The 23,239-nt window shown below is 51.4% G+C and overlaps 1 protein-coding gene across 7 annotated transcripts in view; it reads left to right on the forward strand.

Annotated features, from left to right (window-relative positions):
• RhoGEF3 (Rho guanine nucleotide exchange factor 3) overlaps positions 1-23,239 on the forward strand; it is a 129,056-nt gene that overhangs the window by 102,373 nt on the left and 3,444 nt on the right. For 4 of the 7 annotated variants that reach the window (XM_025300364.1, XM_025300361.1, XM_025300363.1 and 1 more), the window contains 13 exons: positions 3,055-3,169; positions 6,888-7,015; positions 13,566-13,961; positions 14,666-14,768; positions 15,123-15,314; positions 16,977-17,182; positions 18,571-18,671; positions 20,324-20,640; positions 21,269-21,640; positions 21,738-21,782; positions 21,844-22,206; positions 22,322-22,535; positions 22,799-23,041. In XM_025300364.1, coding sequence (XP_025156149.1) covers positions 3,055-3,169; positions 6,888-7,015; positions 13,566-13,961; positions 14,666-14,768; positions 15,123-15,314; positions 16,977-17,182; positions 18,571-18,671; positions 20,324-20,640; positions 21,269-21,640; positions 21,738-21,782; positions 21,844-22,206; positions 22,322-22,535; positions 22,799-23,041 — 2,795 coding nt within the window. The remainder of the gene's footprint in view (positions 1-3,054; positions 3,170-6,887; positions 7,016-13,565; positions 13,962-14,665; positions 14,769-15,122; positions 15,315-16,976; positions 17,183-18,570; positions 18,672-20,323; positions 20,641-21,268; positions 21,641-21,737; positions 21,783-21,843; positions 22,207-22,321; positions 22,536-22,798; positions 23,042-23,239) is intronic. The other 3 variants (XM_025300366.1, XM_025300367.1, XM_025300365.1) reach the window with 2 other exon arrangements.

Consider the following 23,239-nt stretch of genomic DNA (forward strand, 5'->3'; position numbering starts at 1 on the left):
GCGGAACTTCCTTTCTACCGGCGCACTTCTTCTCAGCTTCCCTTCGACCAGGAACAGCGCGCGCGCGCGCGCGCGGCAACGTTTATTATCGCCTTTCACCGTTTGACGATCGGCACGTCATTCCTGTCGCCGATTTCTAATGCGACTTCATGCGGGGTATATTTATGCGCGAATAATGAAGCGCCGGCGTGAGAATGCGAGATCGGCCGATTTCGAATTCCGTCTTCTCAGCGACAGACGCGAGCAGGCGAGCACGCCTTCGCCTGAGCGCTCTCGCGTCTCTTCGATCTGCGCGATCGGCGAGTCTCCCCGGCGGTGGGCCGGTTTCTTTTCCTCGACGCCTCAGTGTCGGGAAATATGAAAGAGAACCAACAAATGTTTGGCACACTCGCTGCGCTCCTTGGAAATTAACATTGCTCGACTCGCTAAGAAGTGACTTTCTCAATTAACCGTTTGAGTCCCAAGCAGCGAGATCGCGCTGTTCAGATTTTATGTCGAGAAAACCCAGTACATTTCGATCATTGTGGACAACTGACGGTGCGTTACCGATTGTCGAAGTCGCGCGCTCAGATTTACTGAAGCAAGTATATCACACCGATCCTTTTAATGTAAATAGTACATTTTATAATAGGTAGAATAATACTATAATAATGCAATAATACATTATAAAATAAAAATTTTTATTTCATTGTTATCTTCTCAATAATTTTTATCGAACAAAACTTGAAATATTTATAAATTTACAGTACGCATATGTAATAATACAGATGTATTTTATAAAATAACGAATTACAAATTAACAATATTTTTGTGTTATGAACAAATAATTTAAATGGAGAGTAACAATTATAATTTGTAACATCGGTGTTTATCAAAACATGTTGGATGGATTCCTTTTGCTTCGTTGCTCCGTTGCTTCGTCTAATCATTTTGAAACACACAATTATTAACAATGAGAAACACTTACGCAAGAATACGTCCGATCGCTTTGCAAACTACAATAAATGTGACAGAGCGATGAGAAAAAGACGAGAATCGCGTTACCTAACAAATACAAGAAGCGGTATTGGTCCGATTGGGATTCATCGATGTAAAATAAACGCTAAAATAAAATAAAATAAAGTAAAATAAAAAGCGCTATCGCGCTGCTTGGTATTTCTCGACCTAAAATAAAACAAGCGCTATCGCGCTGCTTGGGTCTTTTCATACTCATTTATAGAAAGCGCGGTTGCGCTGTTTGGGATTCTTCGACAGTGTTTTTTCAATACCCCCTGGGACTCAAACGGTTAAGCGCAAAGCTATCATTCGCGCGACGCCGTTTTGCAGTCCCAAACGCAAAAGTCCGCGGATTTATCCGCCAGTTCCAAATGGAGGAGAAATGGTGACGTTTGCATATGCGAATAAATATCGTCGGGAGACATCAGAGACCGCGTACCTGCGCGCACTTCACACAATGCGCCGCCGCGTTCGATTAGAAAGCCGGACCTCACACGAGTTAATAGACTGTGCGAGATATACATAACTCTAGATTTTATATATATATATATATATATATATATATATTGTCTCACAGCTCGACAATCGGCACAATTAATCGCCGTCTTCGCGAGGGGTTTATCGACGAGACGAACGTACAAATCTTGCCCGGCGACCCTTGGCACCATAACTTACAGCATCGCGCCCATTATCACGTCAAGACGATAGGCCGCGTGCCCCGCTGTAATTTATTACGAAAATAATCATCGCCCACGTGAGTGTCTTTCCCGTGGAGCTGTCGCGGCAGCCACCAGCGAAGCCGCCCGACTCGGACTAATCTCCGCCGACGAGAATCTCGGCTCGATTTATTCTATTTCCGTTTTATACCGTATGTGCCGTTGTGACGTCGCGCGACAATACACCTGCCACGCGAGATGCGATTATACGAGTGTCATCGGCGAACCGCAAGGCGGTTTCGTGGCAGCGAGAACGTGCAGAGAGAACGGGATTCTCACCGGCAGTCGAGAACTCGCAGTCTCGCAGGATAACGGAGAGATGAGTTTCGCGCGCGCGCGCGCGCGTGCGCGCGTGTTTGAAAAAATATCACGCGGATGCAAAATCGCGGCGCCCGTCGTCCTGGCGTAATCAAGGGGACAATCGGCGGTCCACCGCGGGACACCGCGTATATCACGGCCCCGATAAGACCAGGGCTCCAACAACGTTCCAGGCTCCGTTATATGACTTTGGTAAAAAAAAAAAAAAAAAAAAGGAAAAAAAACAGAGAAGAAAGAGACATCAGAGAATCCGGCGAGTGCGCGGGCGCAAAAATGCATATGCATTCGCGCAGTCGCGCGAGGCGCGTACACGGCTCCGGCGACGCGGAAGAGCGTTTTTCCGCGCTATTAACCCGCCCGACGAATGAATTCGGCGCAATTTTATCGCATTTAGACCCGAGTCCGAGCGAGTGCCAGCCGCTCGGATAACGAAGCGCAAGCCCCAGACGTACGTTTCGCGCACGTCCCTCTCTGCCCGCCGCGCTCCCGGGCTCTCATTAATTAAGATCCGTGCGACGCGCAGCGTCACGATTATTGATTAATCACCCGCATGGCGCATCGCGCCTGCCCGACGTGCTGCAACTCGATACCGATAGGCGGATAGGTAGATCTGCGTTTCGGTTGATCGCGATAACGAGACTCGCGCGAACTCACGAACGTAAACAGCGCGCGTAATGAATAAGTCTTTGAATGAGATTCGCTGTCTCGCGCAGAGCGCGCACGCGGCGAGTTCGCAAGACTTTCTCAGCCGCAATCTTTCTTGCGAGCCTCGGATGCCGGGATTGCTGCAGAGGCGAAAGATGTCGCGCGACAGCCGGCAAGGCATCTCTCTCGAAAATATCGTTCCTCTGGGGATCTCGTCAGAACTTTTGATGCATGGATGTATCCTCGAGAAAGCAGGGAGAGAGATGCGTGTATTTTTCCCTTCCTGCCTTTTTCTTCTTCTTCTTTTTTTTCTTTATCAACGAGGCGTCGCTCACGCTCGTTTCGAAAATAAGTGTGTTCTCCGGCTTGGCTGTTGCAGCAGCAGTAAGTCAGGATCCTGGCAGCGTGGGCAGGACTCCCAGCGAACCAGCCCTAGTCCCAGCAGGCCTCATCGCGCGCAGGATGCGGCCACACCTCACACAGCTCCCGTTTCCGTAAGTACTTTAATCCCCCACCTCCGTCCGGAAGAGGAGTACCTTTTTTTTCGTCGTCGGCTAACAATGGCCCTATCTGCGTCGGATCGACCGCGATAATGTCGTCGGTGGACGCGCAGGACGCGCCGCATGCGGTGAATATGACGGGCGTTATTAGGTATAATCTCACACTCGTTCGCTAAACGAGAATATCACGTGTCGCGCGTACTTGTCTCTGTCGAGAAAATTGAAATTACACGCTCGAAGCTTCAATTACTAATAATTTAATATCAATTTCACGCGCGAGGAGCATATTACTTCCGCGCAACGGCACCTTCAGGTGCCACCTGAGTCGAGTCAGTCGAGGCGAAATGATGAAAAGAAGCTCGTCCCGAGTTGAAATTAAAGTTGATCAGTTTGCGAAAAGTCCGGCGGGACGACAATCTGGCGCTCGAATCGGCGCTCGATAATCGGCGAGATTTTCCCCATTCTCCCCAGTCTCTCTCGCAAAAATGCGGCAGGCAGAGAAAGCGCGCGATTAATTCCCCGGAGGGATCGACGCACCTTTTGCTCCGAATGTGAGGTGTAATTAGTGACCGTGCTAAATCGCGTCGCAGGACGACTCTGTCCGCGACATTCGCGCGCCGTTCGGTTTGAGCCCGCAGCGGCGTAAAGCCGCAGAACTTACTGCGACGGGTTGGAGTTAGCTCGCACGAGACATTCCCCGAGTTTAATTAGGCCGACCTCAAACGACGCGTTGGACTAATCTGTCGCGACCTCCGGTATCACGCTTGGCGTACGTACGTAAGCCGTTGCAACGCGATCGTCCGTTTAATTTCGTCGACTTCCGCGCGCGCGCTGAAAAATTCTTGGTCGCGTCGGCGAGGCTCGATTTCGACAGCACTTTGTCCTGATCCTAAACATGTTCCGCGCATTTGACGATCAAGAAGGAGAAGGGCTCGAGATCATGAGAACCATATCTTACAGTTTAATCTTTTCACGCATCCTCGCGCTCCTCGTCGGCCGCTTGCATAATTTTTGGCTGTTCGCAGCCTCGCGAGAAGATCCGTCGAGAAACTCGTCGGTAAGAAAACGCGCCCGGGCGCGTTTGACGTCCGATTACGCGAGTTGCAGCATATCATCTCGACATTTCCCGGTGAAGGTTTAATATACATTACGCTAATGCGATTCGCACGGCTCATTCATCACCCCGTCGGCTACCTTTCCCCCCGGGGGAAAACGATGCCGGCTATTTCTCGGTAGAATCCGCTGTTTCCGACGTTTCCGTGTCCAGCTGTAATATTTTACCCGCGCGAAGCAATCTCTACATAAATAAATAAATATACATGTAAAATTTCGAATTAACTCAATTGATTAATTTGAAAGGATTTGAAATTAATTTGAAAAGTTAATTCGTTGGTTCACAAAACTTATTAATTTAAAAAATCGACACTCGTGCGCGGATCATCTCCAAATGCCTCTTGATGAGTAGAACTCAACTCGCACTTTCACCTGACTGTTCGCGAAGCGCAGAGCTTTTTCTTCAATTTCACCCAATCTACACATTAGCGACCGGCTCATGCTCAGCTCATAGCGCGTGTACGCCGCACATGTACAGGCGACACGTGCGCGTATTTCATCCCTCTCGCTGCAAGGAGCGCGGGGATGGGCCGATCCGTAATTGCCGGCGACGCGGAAGCGCGATCATCGATCGGCGACGCGTGAGTAATGGCCGATGATGCCGATGACGTCTCAGCCACGGCCGTGCACGCGGATGCACGTGGAGATGCATCGCGCCGCGCCGCGCGGCGCGGCGCGGCGCGGCGCGGTGCGGCGCTTGCACGCGACTGCGGTGCACCGCGTTACGTGGTGCATCACGTCGCCGGCTGGCAACGACCTACATGCATCATCCGCAGTGACGATAGTGCGTGTCGGTTCGTTAACGTCGCGCGGTGTGTCGTGTCGTGTCGTGTCGAACTGTGACGCTATCTGCAGATCCGCGCGCGCTTGTCTGCGCGTGCGCCGGAAGCGGACATTTCGAAGCGAGGAAGCACGGCACGCATAGCGGGGCTCCGCAATTTACGACTTTAATAACGATAATACGGAGAAAGGTCGCTGGCAACTTGGTGTGCGAACGGCCCTCGGCCTCGGTGCGAGGTCCTCGACTTCGTCGCGTCCTGGAGACATTCAGCACGGAGAGCGCGTCTCGGGGAAACTGTGGGCTGCGTCGTGGCAGAGAGTTTTCGGGACTTCAAGGGTGTGCGTTATCCGTCAAATAGAGCGGAGCTTAGCTAAAATCAAGATTGCTCTCGCGCGGAACGCGCGGAACGATGTAACCTCCGAGTCCCGGCAAGCCCCTCCTGAGTAATCTCTGCAGAGAAGATTTCGACAAATCCGAGGGAAATTATCCCTTGTTGGCGAAAATGTCGGGGCTCATAAATTACAATAAGTCTCGCGAATTCCCCGCCGCGCGCGAGCGTGTATGTGTGTTAAACTGATAGATTGCCGTCCAAGTGAAAGACAGAGTCTAAGTAAGAGGATCTGCTCTCGATCCGGGTTTCCATAACGCGGTTTAAATGAGCGCGCTAATGTGCATGGCGGCGCCATGTCTGATGTCGGATGTCGGTGATTAAAATTTGAGGGCTCGCGGCTCGACGGCGCGCGGCGGCGCGGCCTCTTGTACGCAGCGTGCGTCGCTTTCACCGCGTGGGAATCTTAATTAGTAGAACGTCGCGCGCACGGTGGCGAGACAGCTGCTGATACAATCGACCTTTGTGGCTCGGTATTGCGTCTGCACCCCTTTCATTTCCCGCAAAGTGTGCGCGCGAAAGGACGAACAGAAACCGCGCGCTCAACGCGAGATCAACGCTTTCGTCGATCAGCGCCGATAAGAAGACGCGCCTGCGGCCGCTGCCGATTGCGCGAACAGATCGATAGGCTTGCGGCCGAGAAGCCGGCCGCTTCGATGGCGATGATTAATCGCCGCGCGCGCGTGCGTGCGTGCGTGCGTGCGTGCGTGCGTGTTCGCAGCGTCGACGTGTGGGTGGACGCGGAAGAAACGCGGAAGAAGAGCTCTCAGCCCCGACTCGGCTGGAAACCCCACTTCGTCCGCGACTCCCGACGGAAATCGCCGTTCCGCTCGCGAGTCCTCCGAGTCCGCGTCGAGTGCTCGTTATTAACATTCGCGGCCGCTCGCGCGCGCGCGCGGAGAAGTTACCGGCGAGATTCTCCTCGATCCCGCCGCCGCTATATTCCCAGGACCGAAGGAAGCGGCCGCCGCGTGCGCGCGCGAGGTATATGACGAATCGTCGACTTTAAATAAAACCGGTTGCCCCGCGACCCACAAAGCGCCGCGATGTAACGTTGTATCGGGTAACCCGGCCGCGGAGCGCACCCGATATCGATACCGACACGAAGATACGAATGATCAAGCGTGTTCGTGCGTGCCTAGTCGAATCGTGGGAAAGATACGCGCGACGGGACTTTCTCGCGCGCGCGCGCGCGAGAGGGTTATCGATTGTCATCAATAATTCACTTCCGAGCACGCTCGCGTATGCATCACGCGCCGTGTCTGCGAATAAACGTGACCTTCTTCGAATTCGGCGCGGGCACTTATTAAGAAGCGTTATTCGGGGGGAATTGGGTCTCCAATTAATTAATAAATAACGATCTCACGGCGTTACCTAATCCGTCAGTTATCATTTCGCCGGTTACCGCTATCGTTCACGATCTGTTCCAGCCTTTGCACGATCATAGGACGAGTGGCCACGCCGGAAGGGAGAGAAGGCGAATCCTCGGCCTCAGCAAGGCTCAACGGCGAATCAAAGCGTCGAGCACTCCGGCTCTTTTGGATAGGGATCACGACAGGTGCGTGTTAGCCTTGTCAATGTTGACGCTCTTCATGCACGCAGAACAAAGATCGCTTGAATTAATTGACGTGTACGAATCGAACGCGTTTTGCTCGGAGGAGGGACAGAATTTCTTCTGCTTCTGACCGAGAACCAAATTCGACCCTTATGAAGCAGAAATTCCGCCCATCGCCGCGTTAACTCGATCGATTCTTTCTTCTCTGTGCATATTAATTAACCATTAATCATTATTATCCCGCAAAATTGTGAGTAAAATTTTAGGACCTCGCGGTTCGCGCCTCGAAGGAAGCTGCGTGTCATCCGCTTCGTCATGCGCTGATCGCATAATCCACATTTGTCGGTATTTTTCAATTGCAAATAAATATGTCGATGTCAAGAAAGATGTTAGAGATAAAATGCACTTAATCATCCGCAAAAAAATAAGAAAAGAAAATAGAAAAATAAAAAACGTGAGATGCACTTTCCAAGATAGCCAAGCTTCGGGCTACTTTTACCGAACGCTAATGAAGATCTTTCAGCGCACTTTTCGGTCCTCATTGTATAATAATAATCTCAAGAGCCTCTCTCTCTCTCTCTCTCTTTATTTTTGCTCTCACGGCTAGAAAATTGCAGCTCACTTGGAAACGCGATCGAGGATGGCCAACATCAAAAGCGCGCCGTCGTAGTCTGTATTATTCACGGGACGGGAGGCATAGTTTCCGCGTGGGTGGCGTCCATGCCACCGCTTGCTTCTCTCCCGGAGGGAGCGGGATTCTCCACGAAAAGGGCAGCGCGAAGGGTGGTCACGAAGGTGGCGGTAAAAATGGCTATGTATCCTCTGTGTTCCCTCTGTGCCGCCTCTACCTGTCACGTCGCAACTATACTCCCGAATACGTGTCTCCTCTTCGTGTCCCCGACCTTCGTGTCTCGTCTATAAACGTCCCGACGTGTGCCTCCACCGCGGTTAACTTATGAAACTCGCCCGCCGTCGCGTCGTACGCAATTGCAACTGCAACTGTAACTGCGAAATTGCGGACCAATCGACCGTCTTTCGCGCGCGCGCCGATGTATTTCGGCACGGATAACGGTAGCGGCGACAATCAAATCCCGCCTAAGCCGCGAATTTATTCGTGCGAACGCCCCTATGAGAGAGGTATGCGGATCGAATCAGATCTCGTATAAGGTAGGAACCCGAGCAACTTCGTGACGGGAATGAAATAATAAGAAGGGCGTACTTGACATACCGGGGAGCCCTTCAGGGCCGAAACGCCGGGGCGCTTGACAACTACGCTCGTTAAGAATTTCTGATGCGCGCTCGATACGCCCAAACACTCTCGACGGTTCCTTACGGAAAACTCGACGATTCTCCCTCCTCTCGTGAATCTCGCGGCCGATTTGCTCGATCCGATTTTTCTCATTACGAGGGCGAGGTGCGTTGCTCGTTTGTACTCGTTCGAGACAGAGATTGGTGTAACGCGCGATTTAATCGGCAAACTGGCTGAAGAGTTTACGCAGAAGCCTTACCTGATTAATTCACTCTATCGAGATTAATTATCTTCGAGTATTAGTGCGCAAGCTCGCGCAAACATTTATCATTCGGGCTCGGGATAGCCTCAGCTGCGATGCTGACTTACGCGCTGACCTTCGCGTCGTGAGCGTCGCGTAAACTTTGAAGTACAAAAGTCTGCGCGAGACACTCGGGGAACTCGTAGCCGAGTGATTTGACAAGCAGAAATAATGAAAGTATTTCTACCAAAGACGACGGGCGTGTGTCGAAAAATCGATGACACCGTTTCTTTTTTTCTTTTTGTTACACGCTTGTCGATAAAACGGTGCGCCGCTTTATTGGATATCTGTGCGGGTGTGCGACAAAAACGCCGAAACTGCATCGGCCGGGTTAATACGGCTCGCCGAAGAAGGAAGAAGAGGGCGAAAGAGCGAAGAGCGAAAGAACCTGACGAAGCCGAAAAATGTATCGAGCCGTTGGGCGGACGTACAACGTGCGCGCGCGGAGGAGTTATAAGATGACAAAGCGAGACGATTATTACGATGGAGCAACGGAGGACGACGTCTCTAGTAAAGTAAATTGGAAACGTATACAAGGTCCTTCGAAGTTTCATCCCCGACGGTTGTCCGTGCGATCCCGTCCCTATCGCGACCCCCCCCCCCCCCGCGGAAACGGAGACGAGAGCTCCTGCGAGACCCACTCCGAAGAACAGATCGCAAAGAACGAAGAGTGATCAAAAATGTCCCGCTGATAGGCGACAAAGGTCGGCCGCGCGCGGCTTCAAAGATCGTCTGTGATCCCGCGCTTTGCGAGCTTTTACCGCGACCTACCGGCGATCTCTCGACGGTCGTCGTGTGCGGCCGTGTGCTCCAGCGTGCACGTATGTGTATGTGTGTGTGTGTGTGTCGCAGGAAGCTACGTCTATTGAGGCGCGAATAAGAACGTTATTTCGGATGACCTACCTAGGGTGCATTGACTTCGGAATCCGTCAAGACACGCACAGACACATACGCGCGCACGTGCGCGAGACCATCGGATGTTCTAATTACGAGCTCCATAGAAAACGTCTCTCGTCGCTTTTTATCCTGCTACTTCCGCCATCCCCCAAAGAGAAGTTGCCGCTTCCACTCGGCCGCTAAGGAGACCGGCCGCTTTGATAAGTCAAGCGCAGACCTGAAAGATGCTCCCTCTCGCCTTACGTAATCTTTCGCCGTCGTTGATGAACTCTGTGTTACTCCCCCGACGTTGCAACGCGCACTCACCTGCTGCAGGAGGAGCGCGAAGACCGCAACCGGATTGCCTTCGGTTGATCCCTGCGATTTTCGTGCTAAACGCTGGCTCGTCCATGCGAGAGCGATACCGAGGAAGACACTTCAGGATGGATCAAGGAGAGACGGGGGAGAGGATTATAAGGCCGACCTGCGGTTAGAGAGAGAGAGAGAGAGAGAGAGAGAGAGATTCAGCCTGTTAATATATTAGTGTTGATTTATTATTTACTATTTGATTTATTATTATAAGTTGATTTATTATTACATTGTTTCCCCTGAGACTCTTGTATCTCGTTGTTACCTGCACGAGTCTTATCCGTCATATATTCATGTACCTTGTGTGTTACACATTTATTTTTTATCATCGTATATCCGATTTCCTCGCGCAACAAACAACTGCGGCAGCTGAAAACTCGGGAAAATTCCGCGATAACGAGCGGAGCTTGAAAGTGCTATTGAGTCATTTTCCGCGAAATCCGACTAACGGGCGAAGCCCGTTAATACGAAATATAACGCCCGGCACTCCCGCGGTGTTAGCTCGGTCAACGTCAAAGTCAAAGGACCTCGAGCGTCGGGATCCTTATTGTCGATCAACCTCGCGGAGATTCTTATGGATCGCGCGCAGATTGCAGGCGCGAAAGAGTACCGGCCGCCACACGCCGCGCGTGTTTCCTCGAATGCAGCCTGGTCCCCCGCTGATTAAGAATAGAACACACAATGAGTATCCCCCCTGTCACTGGCCCGATAAATGATGCCTTTTGTCGCGGTCGCCGCTACCTTTGGCCTGGGACGCCGCCTGAACCGGAGAAAAAGAGAGATGTCCGGGGGAGACGCGAGAGGAGAGCGACGAGGTGCGAGAAGGCCGCGCATCCCTCGCCACACATCTGACCTGATGAGACCCGACGTGACCCACGAAATCTGTTCCTAGGAGAGTTCACGTGCACACACATCCGCAGGCACACACAACCGTGGGCTCTCTCGTGCGCTCTCCTGCGAGCTCAGTCGTCGATGGCACGTCGGCCGTTGCATTTCCTGTTTCGGTATCCGTCGCGCTCGCCGGATGCTCCATTTTCCCCCCTTTTTTTTTTCTGTGCTCCCTCTTTCTCCGTCATTCTTCTTCGGAGTTGACACGTCACGGTGCACCGGTGAGGATCGGAAAGACGGAGGAGCCTTTATTACGAGCATCGTGATAACAACTGGCGCCGACACCTGGTCGAGAAAACGAGTGACGTGCGTTGATTAAACTTAATTCGGAGTCAACGAACGCCTCCGTATCCTTCGCGTTTTTTCTTTCCTCATGAACGAGAACGTGGTCGCCCTGTGTGTGTGTGTGTGTGTGTGTGTGTGTGTGACGGGAAGTTTACTGTTGCGTGAAATTTCTGCCAAGAGCGGACTTCGTGTGCTGATTATTGAAGGCTTCTGCACAAAAGTGACATGTAGAAAGTGAGAACGAGTGATACAACCTCGTGCATGGGAGATTGCAAGACAGAGGATAGAGGATTGGCGCGAGAGGAAAGACAAGGCACTCGTCTGTGACAAATATCCTTATGATGTGGTGCGTGATTCCCTAACGTGTTCTTCCGATTAGCCTGACTCAGACGTCCGTCTATTGTGACACACGAGTGATTCGCTTAAATGTTATATTCCGATGTCGTCGAGAGGCTTGCTCATGTGTAAACTTGGACTTCAATTATAAAATTATTTTCTCAGACTCCGCCGCCGATATCGGGTTGACGCAAATGTGCCCTTTTTAATCAATTCTGACCGATCGACTGTTTGATTGATGAGGCGTTTATTAATTATTTTGAAATAAATTTTTTAGGAGCGCACATACAATTCGAAAGCAAAAAATTAAATGCTACGATATTAAGTAAAAAATATACAGTTGAGAAACGGAAAAAAGGTTCTAGTTGTCACTTTGCGATAATAATAAAGAGCAATAAAGGACAATCGAATTACCGCGAACACTAAATGGATATACAAATCTGGAATGCAATGTTTTTTAAAGAGGATATTGAAGCGGGCAGGGGTCAACAACAGTTGTCGAATTTTCCACAATTAGCAATCCAAAACGGAGGACAAACGATGAACCAAAAGTCTGTGAAAAGCGAGAAGATACATACGTGACAAATTGATATCCTTCAGTTAAGCTGAGTGAACTTTAGTAAAATCCCAACGTCAAATTTAGCTTCAAAAACGTGTAACAGTAAAAAATTGAAAGTTGCGGTAAACGACGTCTCCCCTCGACGTTCCCACGAAAGACGAGTTGATCGAGAATGCTTCAGAAGGATCTCCGCTGGGAGCCGCGGGAACATAATCCGTGTAAACACAGTTTCTCAAAAACTTCGCGGTCTTACTGCTTCCGACGGATTGGCTGAGCGAATTTTTGACGAATCGATTCCCTCGCCCTCGCTGCCCCGAATGTCGGCCCCGAATTTAAAGCGAGACCTCGCAGGACGACCTACATCGCGCATCAGCTCATTAAAACAGTATCACATGTACGTTAGTACGACGTTAATGGCGAACGAGCGCGCGATTGCGCCTCTGGCGATGATTAAAACGCCCGTATCACGATAGAGACGATGCAGCGAAATATTTTCCCCGCGGCTAACAAACGCGCGCGCGTGGCGGCCGATTAGCGTCATGAAATATTCCTCGCGACGTAGCGCAAACAAATGCGCTCGCACGCTGCCGCGGCGATAATTGCGCGGAAAGCCCGCTACCGTGGGATGCGATCGTGTTGGCATGTTAAAATACATCGGGCGCGAGGACGAAATAATTCAAGCGCGCGCCGCGCTAAGTAAAAATCGCCGCGCTGGTGATTCGCGAAAACGCCGACGCAGTCGTTCGTTCTATCGCGAAGCGTTTGCGAAACGCTCGGCCCGCGCGACCGCGGGTTTCCTCTTTCGCGAGTGTTCCTCTGCTCGCTTCCGCCGTTCAGTTTCGGACAGTCACTTGGTCAGCTGTGTACAGCCGGCGTACGGCCGCTCGGAGAGGAGAGCGATACTCTCGGCCGAGCACGTTCGTGATTTATCGATCTCCGCGCAGTCCCCGGACAGTGAGAAACGACGGCGAATTTTTATGCGGGTCTATTTAGCTGACGAGGAAATCGCGGGACGCGACAGGAGGGATCATCTCGCGAAGGAGCCATCTCGTGATTTTTGCCCGGCGAACATTCAGGCGCGACCGAGCGGCTAGTCGTAAAACAAACGAGCGGACTAGCAGCGGAACGGATGAATTTCAGGAGTTTCTCGTTCGTGTGAGATGAAACATTTAATCCTCGAGACCGGGTGTCGATTTGGAGATTAATGAGTCCTTTTATCGCCTTCTCCCCCCCCTCTCTCTCTCTCTCTCTCTCTCTCTCTCTCTACGCTTCTCTTCGTACGTAGTAGCTGCATGCACCGGACGTCAAATAGAGAGAAAATTCACTTCTCAACTTTGTACAAATTCCTCGGGTGGAGCGGATCAAGCCCATAATTTGTAAAGCCCATTTTAGATCCGCTCGAACTCGTATCTTAATCCTCCCCGGTAAGGGACTCGTTCTTTTTTAATTCCCAATGTTTCTCTCTCGAGGGGATTAACGTCAATTCGACGAGGAATAGGGACCGGAGCGATCGGGCGATATCGAATAATTCCGAGGCTAATCCTCGATATCGAAGACTCGGCTCTTATAATCGACTCGGAACGTTCAGCTTGCAACGATACCAAGATACCTATCCCATACCGACCCATTCTGTCGATTCTTCGCTGTCGCAGGATGAATAAGAGGTGAAATACACGAATTTGGTTTGCAGCCGACACTGGTCCGGCGATGAGGAGGACGAAGGAACGACCGGTCACGTGACCACCGAGCATCCCTTGGCCGAGGCAACGATTCCTCTGGTCAGTCACTCCAGACTGCAGGAGCCGCCGTCCGTCCTGAATGTCGCCAATGTATCCACTGGCGGAAGCCAGAACGCGCATCGCGCGGCCGCGCACAGCCAGCAGGAGAGCGTGTTGCAGAAATTCCGTAAGAGCTTCTCGCTGAGGTTCCACAAAAAGGGCAGCAAAGAGAGCAACGAGGAGTGTCCTGCCGAGGATAACGACGGCTCCGGACTCTTGGACGAGGAGGAAGAGAGGGAAACGCCCCCTGTAACCTCCGAGCAAAGCAACCACCACAAGGACGATCCTAGCAATGACCAGAAATTCCGGTTCGTATCGCGTCCCTTGCCCTCTTTGACCGGATGCGATTTTTCATTCACCGATGCCGATGATGCGCGCGTATTAATGCCCCAGATCGTTCCCAACGCGTCGCGAGAGGCCTTTTTCTTCGCGTGTTCGCGAGCGCACGTCTCTTTTGATACACTCTCCGTCATTATCGCCAGGAAATTACGGAGTCGCGGCTGTATTATCTCTGTGATGAGAGCAAGCTCTGTTTATGAACGTTAAACTTGTTTGCGATGTCTGCTACAAAGCAGTCGACGCTCGAGTAACTTTTAGTCGCTTTTTTTGTAGCTGAAGTTTCTCAGGTTCGAAAGGTCGAACTTGGAGAGTAATTTTTCGTCGCTTTTAACTAGTCTCTAGAGAAAGTCGTAGTCGTAGTTTCGTAGAGCGGTTTCAGATTCTTTCAGACTCATTTGAATTTTACCGATGTACCAAATGACGGATCGAGATATCGACAGTCCCATTCTTCATAAAGTCGTGCTTCGCACCGCGGGGAGAAAGTTCTTCTTCCCAGCGGCGAGTCCGGGAGTAAATCGATTCTACTTGACCCGATCCGATTGTATAAGCATAAATTATCGAATTAAGTTAGGCGTTTGAGCACAAGCCGCGTGCGTACGAAGAAGCCATACCGCTCGTCTAACAAGATTTTCCCCTCGGCGAAGCTTGATCGCGCGACTGCTTGATCGTTCAGGTTCGGCCCACTCGTCTGGAGGAGCAGCAAGGAGAGGAAAAAGGGTAACAAAGCTGCCCGAAATGCAAAATGCAACAGCGGTGACAGCGGCATACAGATCGAGGTGAGGAGAAACTCTCGATTTCATACGTTCCCGTGGGACACGAAGGTTCTCGCGAGAGACTTCCGAGAGACGTCTCAAGACTATTCAGGAAATGGGAGATTCGTCTCCAGGCACGAAGAAATCTTAGTCTTAGACGCGACCAAGAGACGACTTAATCCGCTCAGACGCTCTTTAGACGTCTCTCGGGTGATCTCGCTTTGTGATGTTCGCGCTGTTCGACTCGCCATTGGCGAAAGCCGAGCGAAAAAGCGAGACAGAGGAGGAGAGACAAGAGACAAAGTCGAGACACGAAAGCGACGAAAGGAAGCGAGGTTTTCGCGAGCGTCTCACCCGAGCGACGTTTCCCATGAATAGATGGTATCTGGTGGAGCGTTGACTGGGGGCAGCGGTGGAGGAGTGATGGGTGGTGGTGACAGCTCCGAGTCTCACGATACGGATGATATCCCCGACGACACCGACAGCCCTCCGGCTCTTCGCAGGCGAGTCGCCGATAAATTGCGACCCCAGTCCGAGCTCATCAACCAGATACTGATTGACAAGTTCAAGGTAAGCTTCGACCCTTCCGCTTCGTTAGCGCTACGACGATACGACGCTTCCTCCTCGTGGCGCGCGCGATGGCTCGCTAAAAATATCGCTCACTGCTATATCAGCACACACTGACGCCCCCTTCGCGGTGTGATACTAATAAAAACTTAATCAATGCGAATGAGCCGATGACAATCGCGTTCGCTTCGGTAAAGCTCCAGCCGAGTCCCTCGAGCGGCCGATTCTTCTTTCATCGTTCGTTCAAAGGGAATGCTGAATACCCCATATAATATTTTTCTATTTACTCGTGTAGAATCGCAAATGCTCTCACAGGATGAAGGTACAGCTATTAATAAGTGGAGGAGTTACACCGGCTTATACATCGCAGATACCAAAAATTTACTTTCGAAGTTCCCTTTTCCTTCGCGAGTCAACGATCTTTCGAAAACAAAACGTTTCTCTTCTTTCTGACACGTGACTGATGAGCTGTTGCTGTCGCTTCATTGCGATATTCGCAGCTCTAACACAGCGAAACTCACGTCCGTATCCTATCCCGCATCCTTCCGAGATCGGAAGCAGAACGGCCAAGAGAGACGTTCGCGCAAAGGCGCGAGAGAGCGATTCTGTCCTTAATCGATCCCGCGCAGGCGAGCGTGCGTATTATTTTCGCGAGCAGCTTCCTCCCGGCGCAGACGATGACTTACATTAGTCATTAATAGTAGCGAGATAATTGCGGCTATCGGACGTGGTTGTAACTGCTTCCTCCGACACGATAGCCGGCATTAGTCACCTTTGTGTACGATTCGACCATGTTCGCGCGGAGATTCGCCGTTCCGCTCGGCGATAGCCGTTTTTATATCACGAGCGCCAGGATACCAGCGGAGGAAGCGGGCGCCTCGTTAGTCGATATGCAGCAGTTGGCGCGATCGCCCGCGATTTAACGAACGAGCTACCCGTTTAGCGACCCGCCGGTTGCGTCAGATCGTGCCGTTTTCGCTCGCGATGAGATCGCTAATTGCCCGCTAATTCGGTTACTCTGTTGGCCGCGAGCACGAGCGATGTCGGACGTCGTCGACGAAGAACGAACGGTGAGCTATCGCAGTTGCTCCGCGACCATTTGCCACCGACGTCCTCTCAATCCTGAGAGAGAAGAGCCTCTCTTCGTAGCCAGCCGCGCGTACATATCCGTTGTCGCGCAGCCGCGCGAAAGTCGCTCGAAATCCCGCCGAGTCGGGGAAACGGATTCAGAAAGCAATTTCGTCGGAGGAGTCCGCCACGGAGCCTGCCTCGACGTCGCCCCCCCCCCCACCCCCTGGATAAATCAAAATACGTCCCGCGCATCTGCTGCACCCCGCTGGCGCATCTACACCCAGGCGACACGTAGCGAAACCTTCTCGAAACGGTCTCCGTTGTCTCTCACTTGGCCACCGAGACAGTCACGAGATATCGGGTTCGCCGAGCGTCGCGCGAGCACGACCGAGAGAGAGAGAGAGAGAGAGAGAGAGAGAGAGAGAGAGAGAGAGAGAGAGAGAGAGAGAGAGAGAGAAATCGCTTATAGCCCGGCACGTTCCGCCGTCGCTACGGCAAATTAATCGGCGAATTCGTGACCGTCTTCCCCCGCCCCGTCCTACCTCCCCCGATTAATCGCGACGCTATCTCACGTATTACCGCGACTGTTTCCAGGCGGATCTTCAGAGCCGCGCGTCGCGGCACAATCATGTGCGTCGCACCAACAGCGACCTAGGCGGCCAGAGGCTGCTCCAATGGGACACCAGGTCAGGATACGTTCACAATTATCGCAGGATGCTGTCGACTCCGTCGCCGATCAAGACGCGGCCGCCCAGACTCAGCCCGAGGCATTCCTCCCATGATATCGTTACGCTCAGAAGGTGCGTTTAATCACCGCAAATGTGCTTAGCGCCGAGCAACCCTTGTCGCGTACGCCTCATTAACCCGTCGCCATCTGCGAGAACACCGCGCGGCCTGCCACGAAGGCTGCGGGGAACTCAAGCAATCGTTACGCGTGCGAGTAGTCGTCGGGTTGGTAACGCGCTCTCCCCCGTCTCTCCCTCCCACTGTTTCTCCTCTTGAAAACCTCCGGCAAGTAGAACGCAACATTGATACATGGAAAGAATTCCGAGTGATAAAGTGTACCGAGAAGTAAAGCAGAGCAAGTTCCGCGGGGCTGAGACGGGGAGATTGCATTTTTTAGCGACTCCGATATATTCTCCGTCTATTCTCAAAGCTGTCTCCCTTGTAGCGCGCTTTAAATAAAAGGATTACACGACCTCTCGGTCGGAATTACAAACGAGGGAGATCTTTCCTCGTACGGTTTACCGTGTGTACTTTATTGCAACTGTCTGCAATTGTCCGAGCATATCGTATAGTTCTCCCTCTTTCCCTCTCTCCCTCTCTCTCTCTCTCTCTCTCTCTCTCTCTCTCCCTCTCTCTCTCTCTCTCTCTCTCTCTCTTCTTCTCTCGAGGGGAGAAATATTTGAAAATATTGAGAAACGTTAAACGACTGGGACGCGCGCAGCGCTTGCTTGAGTTTCCATAGTCGAGAGACGAGCTATAAAGGCTTTCTCACCGTGAGTGAGTGAGTGACAAGCTAGCAGTGTCGCAATGATGAGGAGGCGATAAAAGAAAACGCTAGAGAGACATATCGAACCGCTTGTTAACCGCTCTCTTTTAGCCGCACGGCCGAACCTTCTGTCTCTGTAGCCAGACGCGCTCGCTCCGCTTTTTTATTTCTCGAATCAGTAAGAATTTGACTTCCTCCCGAGGAAACGCGACACTTACTTATCGATCCGCACACGTATCGAACCGACACATTACCCCGAACGAAAAGTGACAGGCTGGGAAAAAAACTTAAATACTTTGTTCTCGAACCTTTCCAGTAAATCGAGGGAGAATAGTGGTAGGTAGACGGGTATTATAACAAACCACCTTCTCTTAATCTTTCCTAAAGTAAAAAGTTGATCTGTGCCAAGCATACGTAACATATACGTATATCTTGTGTCGTGTTGTACTACTATATACATATATATATATATATATATATACATATATACATATATACATATATACATATATCTCTATATACATATTATACACCCACTACCTATTGTAATTCGTTGCTGAATGTTGTACCGACGCTTAATACCTCAAGTACACGCTTCTGTTGATCCTCCGCTCGATGCCGCACGTCGACGCGCCTACGGGAGCGAATTGTTGGTCGAATTAACGTTCGGTCTTTCTCTTTTCCTGTGCGCCCCAGTAACGCAAAAGGGAGGAGTTCTCGGACAAATTTGAGGCGCTCGCTCAGCCAGCCACTGGGAATCAATCAGCTCTCGCCGCTGATGCGCACCAAAACTGCAGGTGAGAGCACTCTCTCGTAACACACACCCACGCCTCTCAAGCTCTACGATAGTTCTCTCGAGTTCTCACGTAGATCACGTGCTCCTCCTGTTTTCCTACCGAGCGCGTGTGTAAATCGCGCAACCCTATCGGCCGCGTGCAGTCGCGCGTTTACGCGAATTGCCGCTGAACCGAAAGCCGCTGGAAACGATCGATGTGACTCGCGAGATTCGTCGGGCGTTTTATCGCCGAAGAACACACCTCGCCCGCGCCTCGAGCTCACTCTCAGCGCGTGACGTAATGCAAAAGAAAGGTCGCGACAGAGAGGGAGGAATCGTAAGATAATATTGAAACGAGACGGAAATCTTTGAGAGAGCTAAGCATTGCGGTATTTCCCGCGAGTACTCGCCGAGAGCGTTTCGATACGAAGGCGAGGTAGCCTTGAAATCGCTCGAGTCTTCTTCCGCGGGCAGCGTTAAATGCGAAGGGGTAAGACGCACGCGCTGGATAGGAGGACTTTACACCCCAGTAGAAAACCTCTCTCGACGAACTCTCTTAGTGCACAGTGTACTCCAGAGACCTTCGGTTTCTCTTTAGACATCGTGACTTGAAGAGTATATTCAGCATGCAACCCCCGTAAAGACAGCCTTGTTGAGCATTCTCACACCGTGTGTTGTCGTCGAATGCACCCTAAGTAAGAGAAACGAAACGAAAAGAAAAGGGAAAAGAGAACGGACGATAGAAAGAGACGCGAGAGTAAGGAATGGAGGACCACCCCCCCCCCTCCCCGCCCCCTTTGTAATAATCGTGCTGATTTTCGCCCATGTGATAAGAACGTTGCTTCATATGAGAACGCTTCTCTGTTTTGCAAGTCTCTTAGTAGAGGAGAGGAGGAGGGAGAGGTGGAGAGAGAACGAAGAGTTTGCCGAAGCACCTCGTGAACGCGGCGGCCCCGCGTTGTCGCTTTCGAGAGAGATCAGCGGCATCCCGAGGCGATGCGATCAATCGCGTCCGCAGTTAACGGAATTTTTCGGAGGTACTCCGGCAGACTCACCTTCTCACGTGGGATCTCATGAAAACTGTTTCATTCTTTTCCCGATGGCTCACAACGAAAGCTGCACGATGGACGCTTATTGGCCGACGGGAGGGCCGGTCGTTGTCGCGCGATAACTCCCGGAGGAACGCCGCGGCGAGCCGAGTGAAATGTCGCGACATTCCCTGCACTGTGAATCATTTCCTTATCACACACAAGTCCTTATCCATCCTTAACGAGCTTCATGTCATCAAGGAGAAAAGAACGAAAGAGAGGAGAAAGACTTAAAGGAAGAGGACGCAGTTTCTCTCGCGGAAAAATAACCGAATTTCCTAGCCGCGAATTTTCCTCGTGACTGTCCTCGTCCGTCGCGAGTCTGCGAGTCGTAATTTTAGGAGAGGCGTTCGGATTGTCAGAGAACCGCCGCCTCGTACATCCGAACGCGAAACAGTCCTCTTTCGCTCTCCCGGGAGCTTGCGGCGGAATCACACGCGCCGAATTAATTTGCATACTTTTCTAAGCCGCAAAGGACTCGCAAGTAGGATCAACCCGTACGTCCGGCGTCGCACGGCTCTACGTTGCACGCCCGACGTTTATTCTCCCACGTTGGATTACGATAATACGTTCTACTCCGGAACAGGCGTGAGATTGCCCGGTGGCAACGTGCTGTCCGAGGACGAGCAGGACGGTAGAGCTGGCACATCCGACGACGAGATGATGTCCGACTCTGAATCCTCGGTCGCCTCGTTGACGGACAGGAAGAAATCTCTCGAGCAGACGATGGACGAGGATGTGGCTATCCTGGCTGAGGCTGTCTGGGATCACGTGGCGATGGAGACGGAGGAGCTGGCCTTTCGCGCCGGGGACGTCATCGACGTCCTCGATACGCTGGACAAGGACTGGTGGTGGGGCAGCTGCAGAGGAATACACGGATGGTTTCCAGCCGCTTTCGTCAGGGTAGGTCTTCGAGATCATCTTTGGGAGAAGGGAAGAAGGGATACAATGTCAACAATGGAGTGGGAAGAGTCAATAAGAACCCAGATACGGACGTTGTGGAACAATGTCACGTCAAATTTGTTTAACTTTTATCAAATTTGTCCAACCAGATCTTTCTCGACTCGAGAGAGTCCTAAACAAAGATTTCAGATTTGGTCGCGACACTACTTCTCTTGCAGCGCTCATTCCTACTATATTTTAGTAAATAAGTTATCTATTGAAGTGTGTCAATATTTTAGAGATAAAAGTCAGATAAACAGTCTCATCTCTGTGTCGATCCTGGTATCGTGAGCGTGGAGCGTCAGGTAGCTCAATAGTTTAGAGCAGAGTCGCCCGGCAAGCGAAAGACTCGGGTTCGATTCCCGCCGGTCTTAGCGACCCGGTCGCGCTCTCTCCGATTATTTTTCTCTCTTCGGAACGCAAATAAGATGCAGATCCCGAGAACGCACGGCGTTTTCCCGTCGCCCTACCTAGTACGACGCCCTCCTTCTTTCATGGTCAACGATACTTTAATTCAAATATTTAAAGACAAGCTGAAAAAAGATCTGGAAATTTTTTGAGTTTGATTTCAAGCAATGTGTGTCCGCAGTTACGAGTGAGTCAAGAAGACACGGTGGAAGATTGCCTGGCCGCGATGGCTTCGGGAGTATCGTCGGCCACTCAGCTGAGAAGGCGCACGAGCGTGTCTCTTCTCTCGAACGAGCAGGTGAGGACCAGCGTGGTCCGCGAGCTCGTCCAGACCGAGCGCGACTTCGTGAAGGTGCTGCGCGACGTCGCCGAGGGCTACATCGCAGAGTGCCGCAGGCACACCGACATGTTCACCGAGGAGCAGATCGAGACGATCTTCATCAACCTCGAGGAGCTGCTGGACTTCCAGTCCGAGTTCCTCAAAGACCTCGAGGCCTGCATCGATTGGAACGCGCCGCACAAAAGCTGCGTCGGCGAGTGCTTTCTGAATCACGTTAGTGTGACGTTAACGAGTTTACTCATTTTTCGCCGATGATTACGCGTTCATTTGACAGATTGATTGATCGTTATTGATTGATTTTGGGCCACAGTTCTTTCAGACTAACGAAAAAGGTCGAAGAATCGGAAGTAATTCTGTACGTAACTTTGCGCACTCCCGAGAGTATAATATAAAGTAATGAGCTATTGTCGTTTCAGAGGGCTGGCTTCCGCATGTATTCCGAGTACTGCAACAGCCACCCGATGGCGATGGCGACGCTGCAGGAGCTCTACCAGCACAATCGTTACAGCAAATTTTTCGAGGCCTGCCGGCTGATGAGGGGTCTCATAGAGATCCCGTTGGACGGATATCTGTTAACCCCCGTGCAACGGATATGTAAATATCCCCTCCAGTTGGCGGAGCTGTTCAAGTATACGAAAACGGATCATCCGGATTACCACAAGATCCAAGAGGCGCTGGAGGCGATGAGAGGGGTCGCGGTGCTCATCAACGAGAGAAAAAGACGAATGGAGAGTTTGGAGAAGCTAGCCGCGTGGCAAATGCGTGTGGAAGGCTGGGAGGTGAGTCGGAAGTATCCCCTAAGTTGTTCGCGCTCTTCAGGTCGTCCGCAATGGCGTCAGATATCCGTCCGCTTCGGCTGTCAAAATCGCTGAAACGCGTCTAATTGTCTCGTAGGGTGAGGATCTCATAGAAGTTTCGTCGCAACTGATTTACCAAGGTGAGGCGATGAGAGTGACGACCGGCATGTGGACGAACAACATCACGCTGTTCCTCTTCGATCACCAACTGGTCTACTGCAAAAAGGACATCCTCAAGCGCAACACTTACGTCTACAAAGGCCGCATTTACCTCGACACCAGCGAGGTTATCGATGTGCCCGACGGGAAAGGTAACAGACATTCGGTCTCGATAACTTTGGTAACCAATAGAAAGTTGTCACCAAGAGATATCTTTCGCGACAAGGGAAAATGGTGACAAATTGCGATGCGACTCCGGAGAATTCTAACTTGCATGTAGCATCTGTCATTATAGTAGGAGAAACGTTATTAAGTAATTCACAAAATATAGTCTCGTCGCCAACGTGATACGAAATATTAACCACGATCATCGTCGATAGAAATGGATCAAACTAACGATCAATTTTGCCCGTAGATCTGCAATCGGGCGTAACAGTGAGGCACTGCCTGAAGGTGTACAGCTGCGTCCGGGACAAGTGGCTGCTGTTCTGTTGCCGCACGGCGGACGAGAAGCGACGCTGGCTGGCGGCCATGGCCGAGGAACGAAGATTGGTGGCTCAGGATAGGAATGACGGATTAGAGTTTCCGGCTGCAGCCAGGCAGCTCGCCAGGCTAGCCGCGAGGAGGCAGCAAAACAGGCCGCCGATCAAGCCTCGCAGTACGTTCTCGACTATGCCTGCGAGTTCATTCGTTCAATAAATCTGCAGTTCGTCAAAATACCTTAAAGGATTTTCAAGTCGCTTTGCAGTTGCTTTGCTTTCATATCGATTCCCATCGACCGATATCAACTTGATACTTGATGAAATGAGTCTCTTCGTGATTTAACTGGCAATTGCTAAGTTTTAATGAACTTAAC

Source organism: Harpegnathos saltator, unplaced genomic scaffold (assembly GCF_003227715.2).
Source record: "Harpegnathos saltator strain DR-91 unplaced genomic scaffold, Hsal_v8.6 scaffold36, whole genome shotgun sequence".
Lineage (NCBI taxonomy): Eukaryota > Metazoa > Arthropoda > Insecta > Hymenoptera > Formicidae > Harpegnathos > Harpegnathos saltator.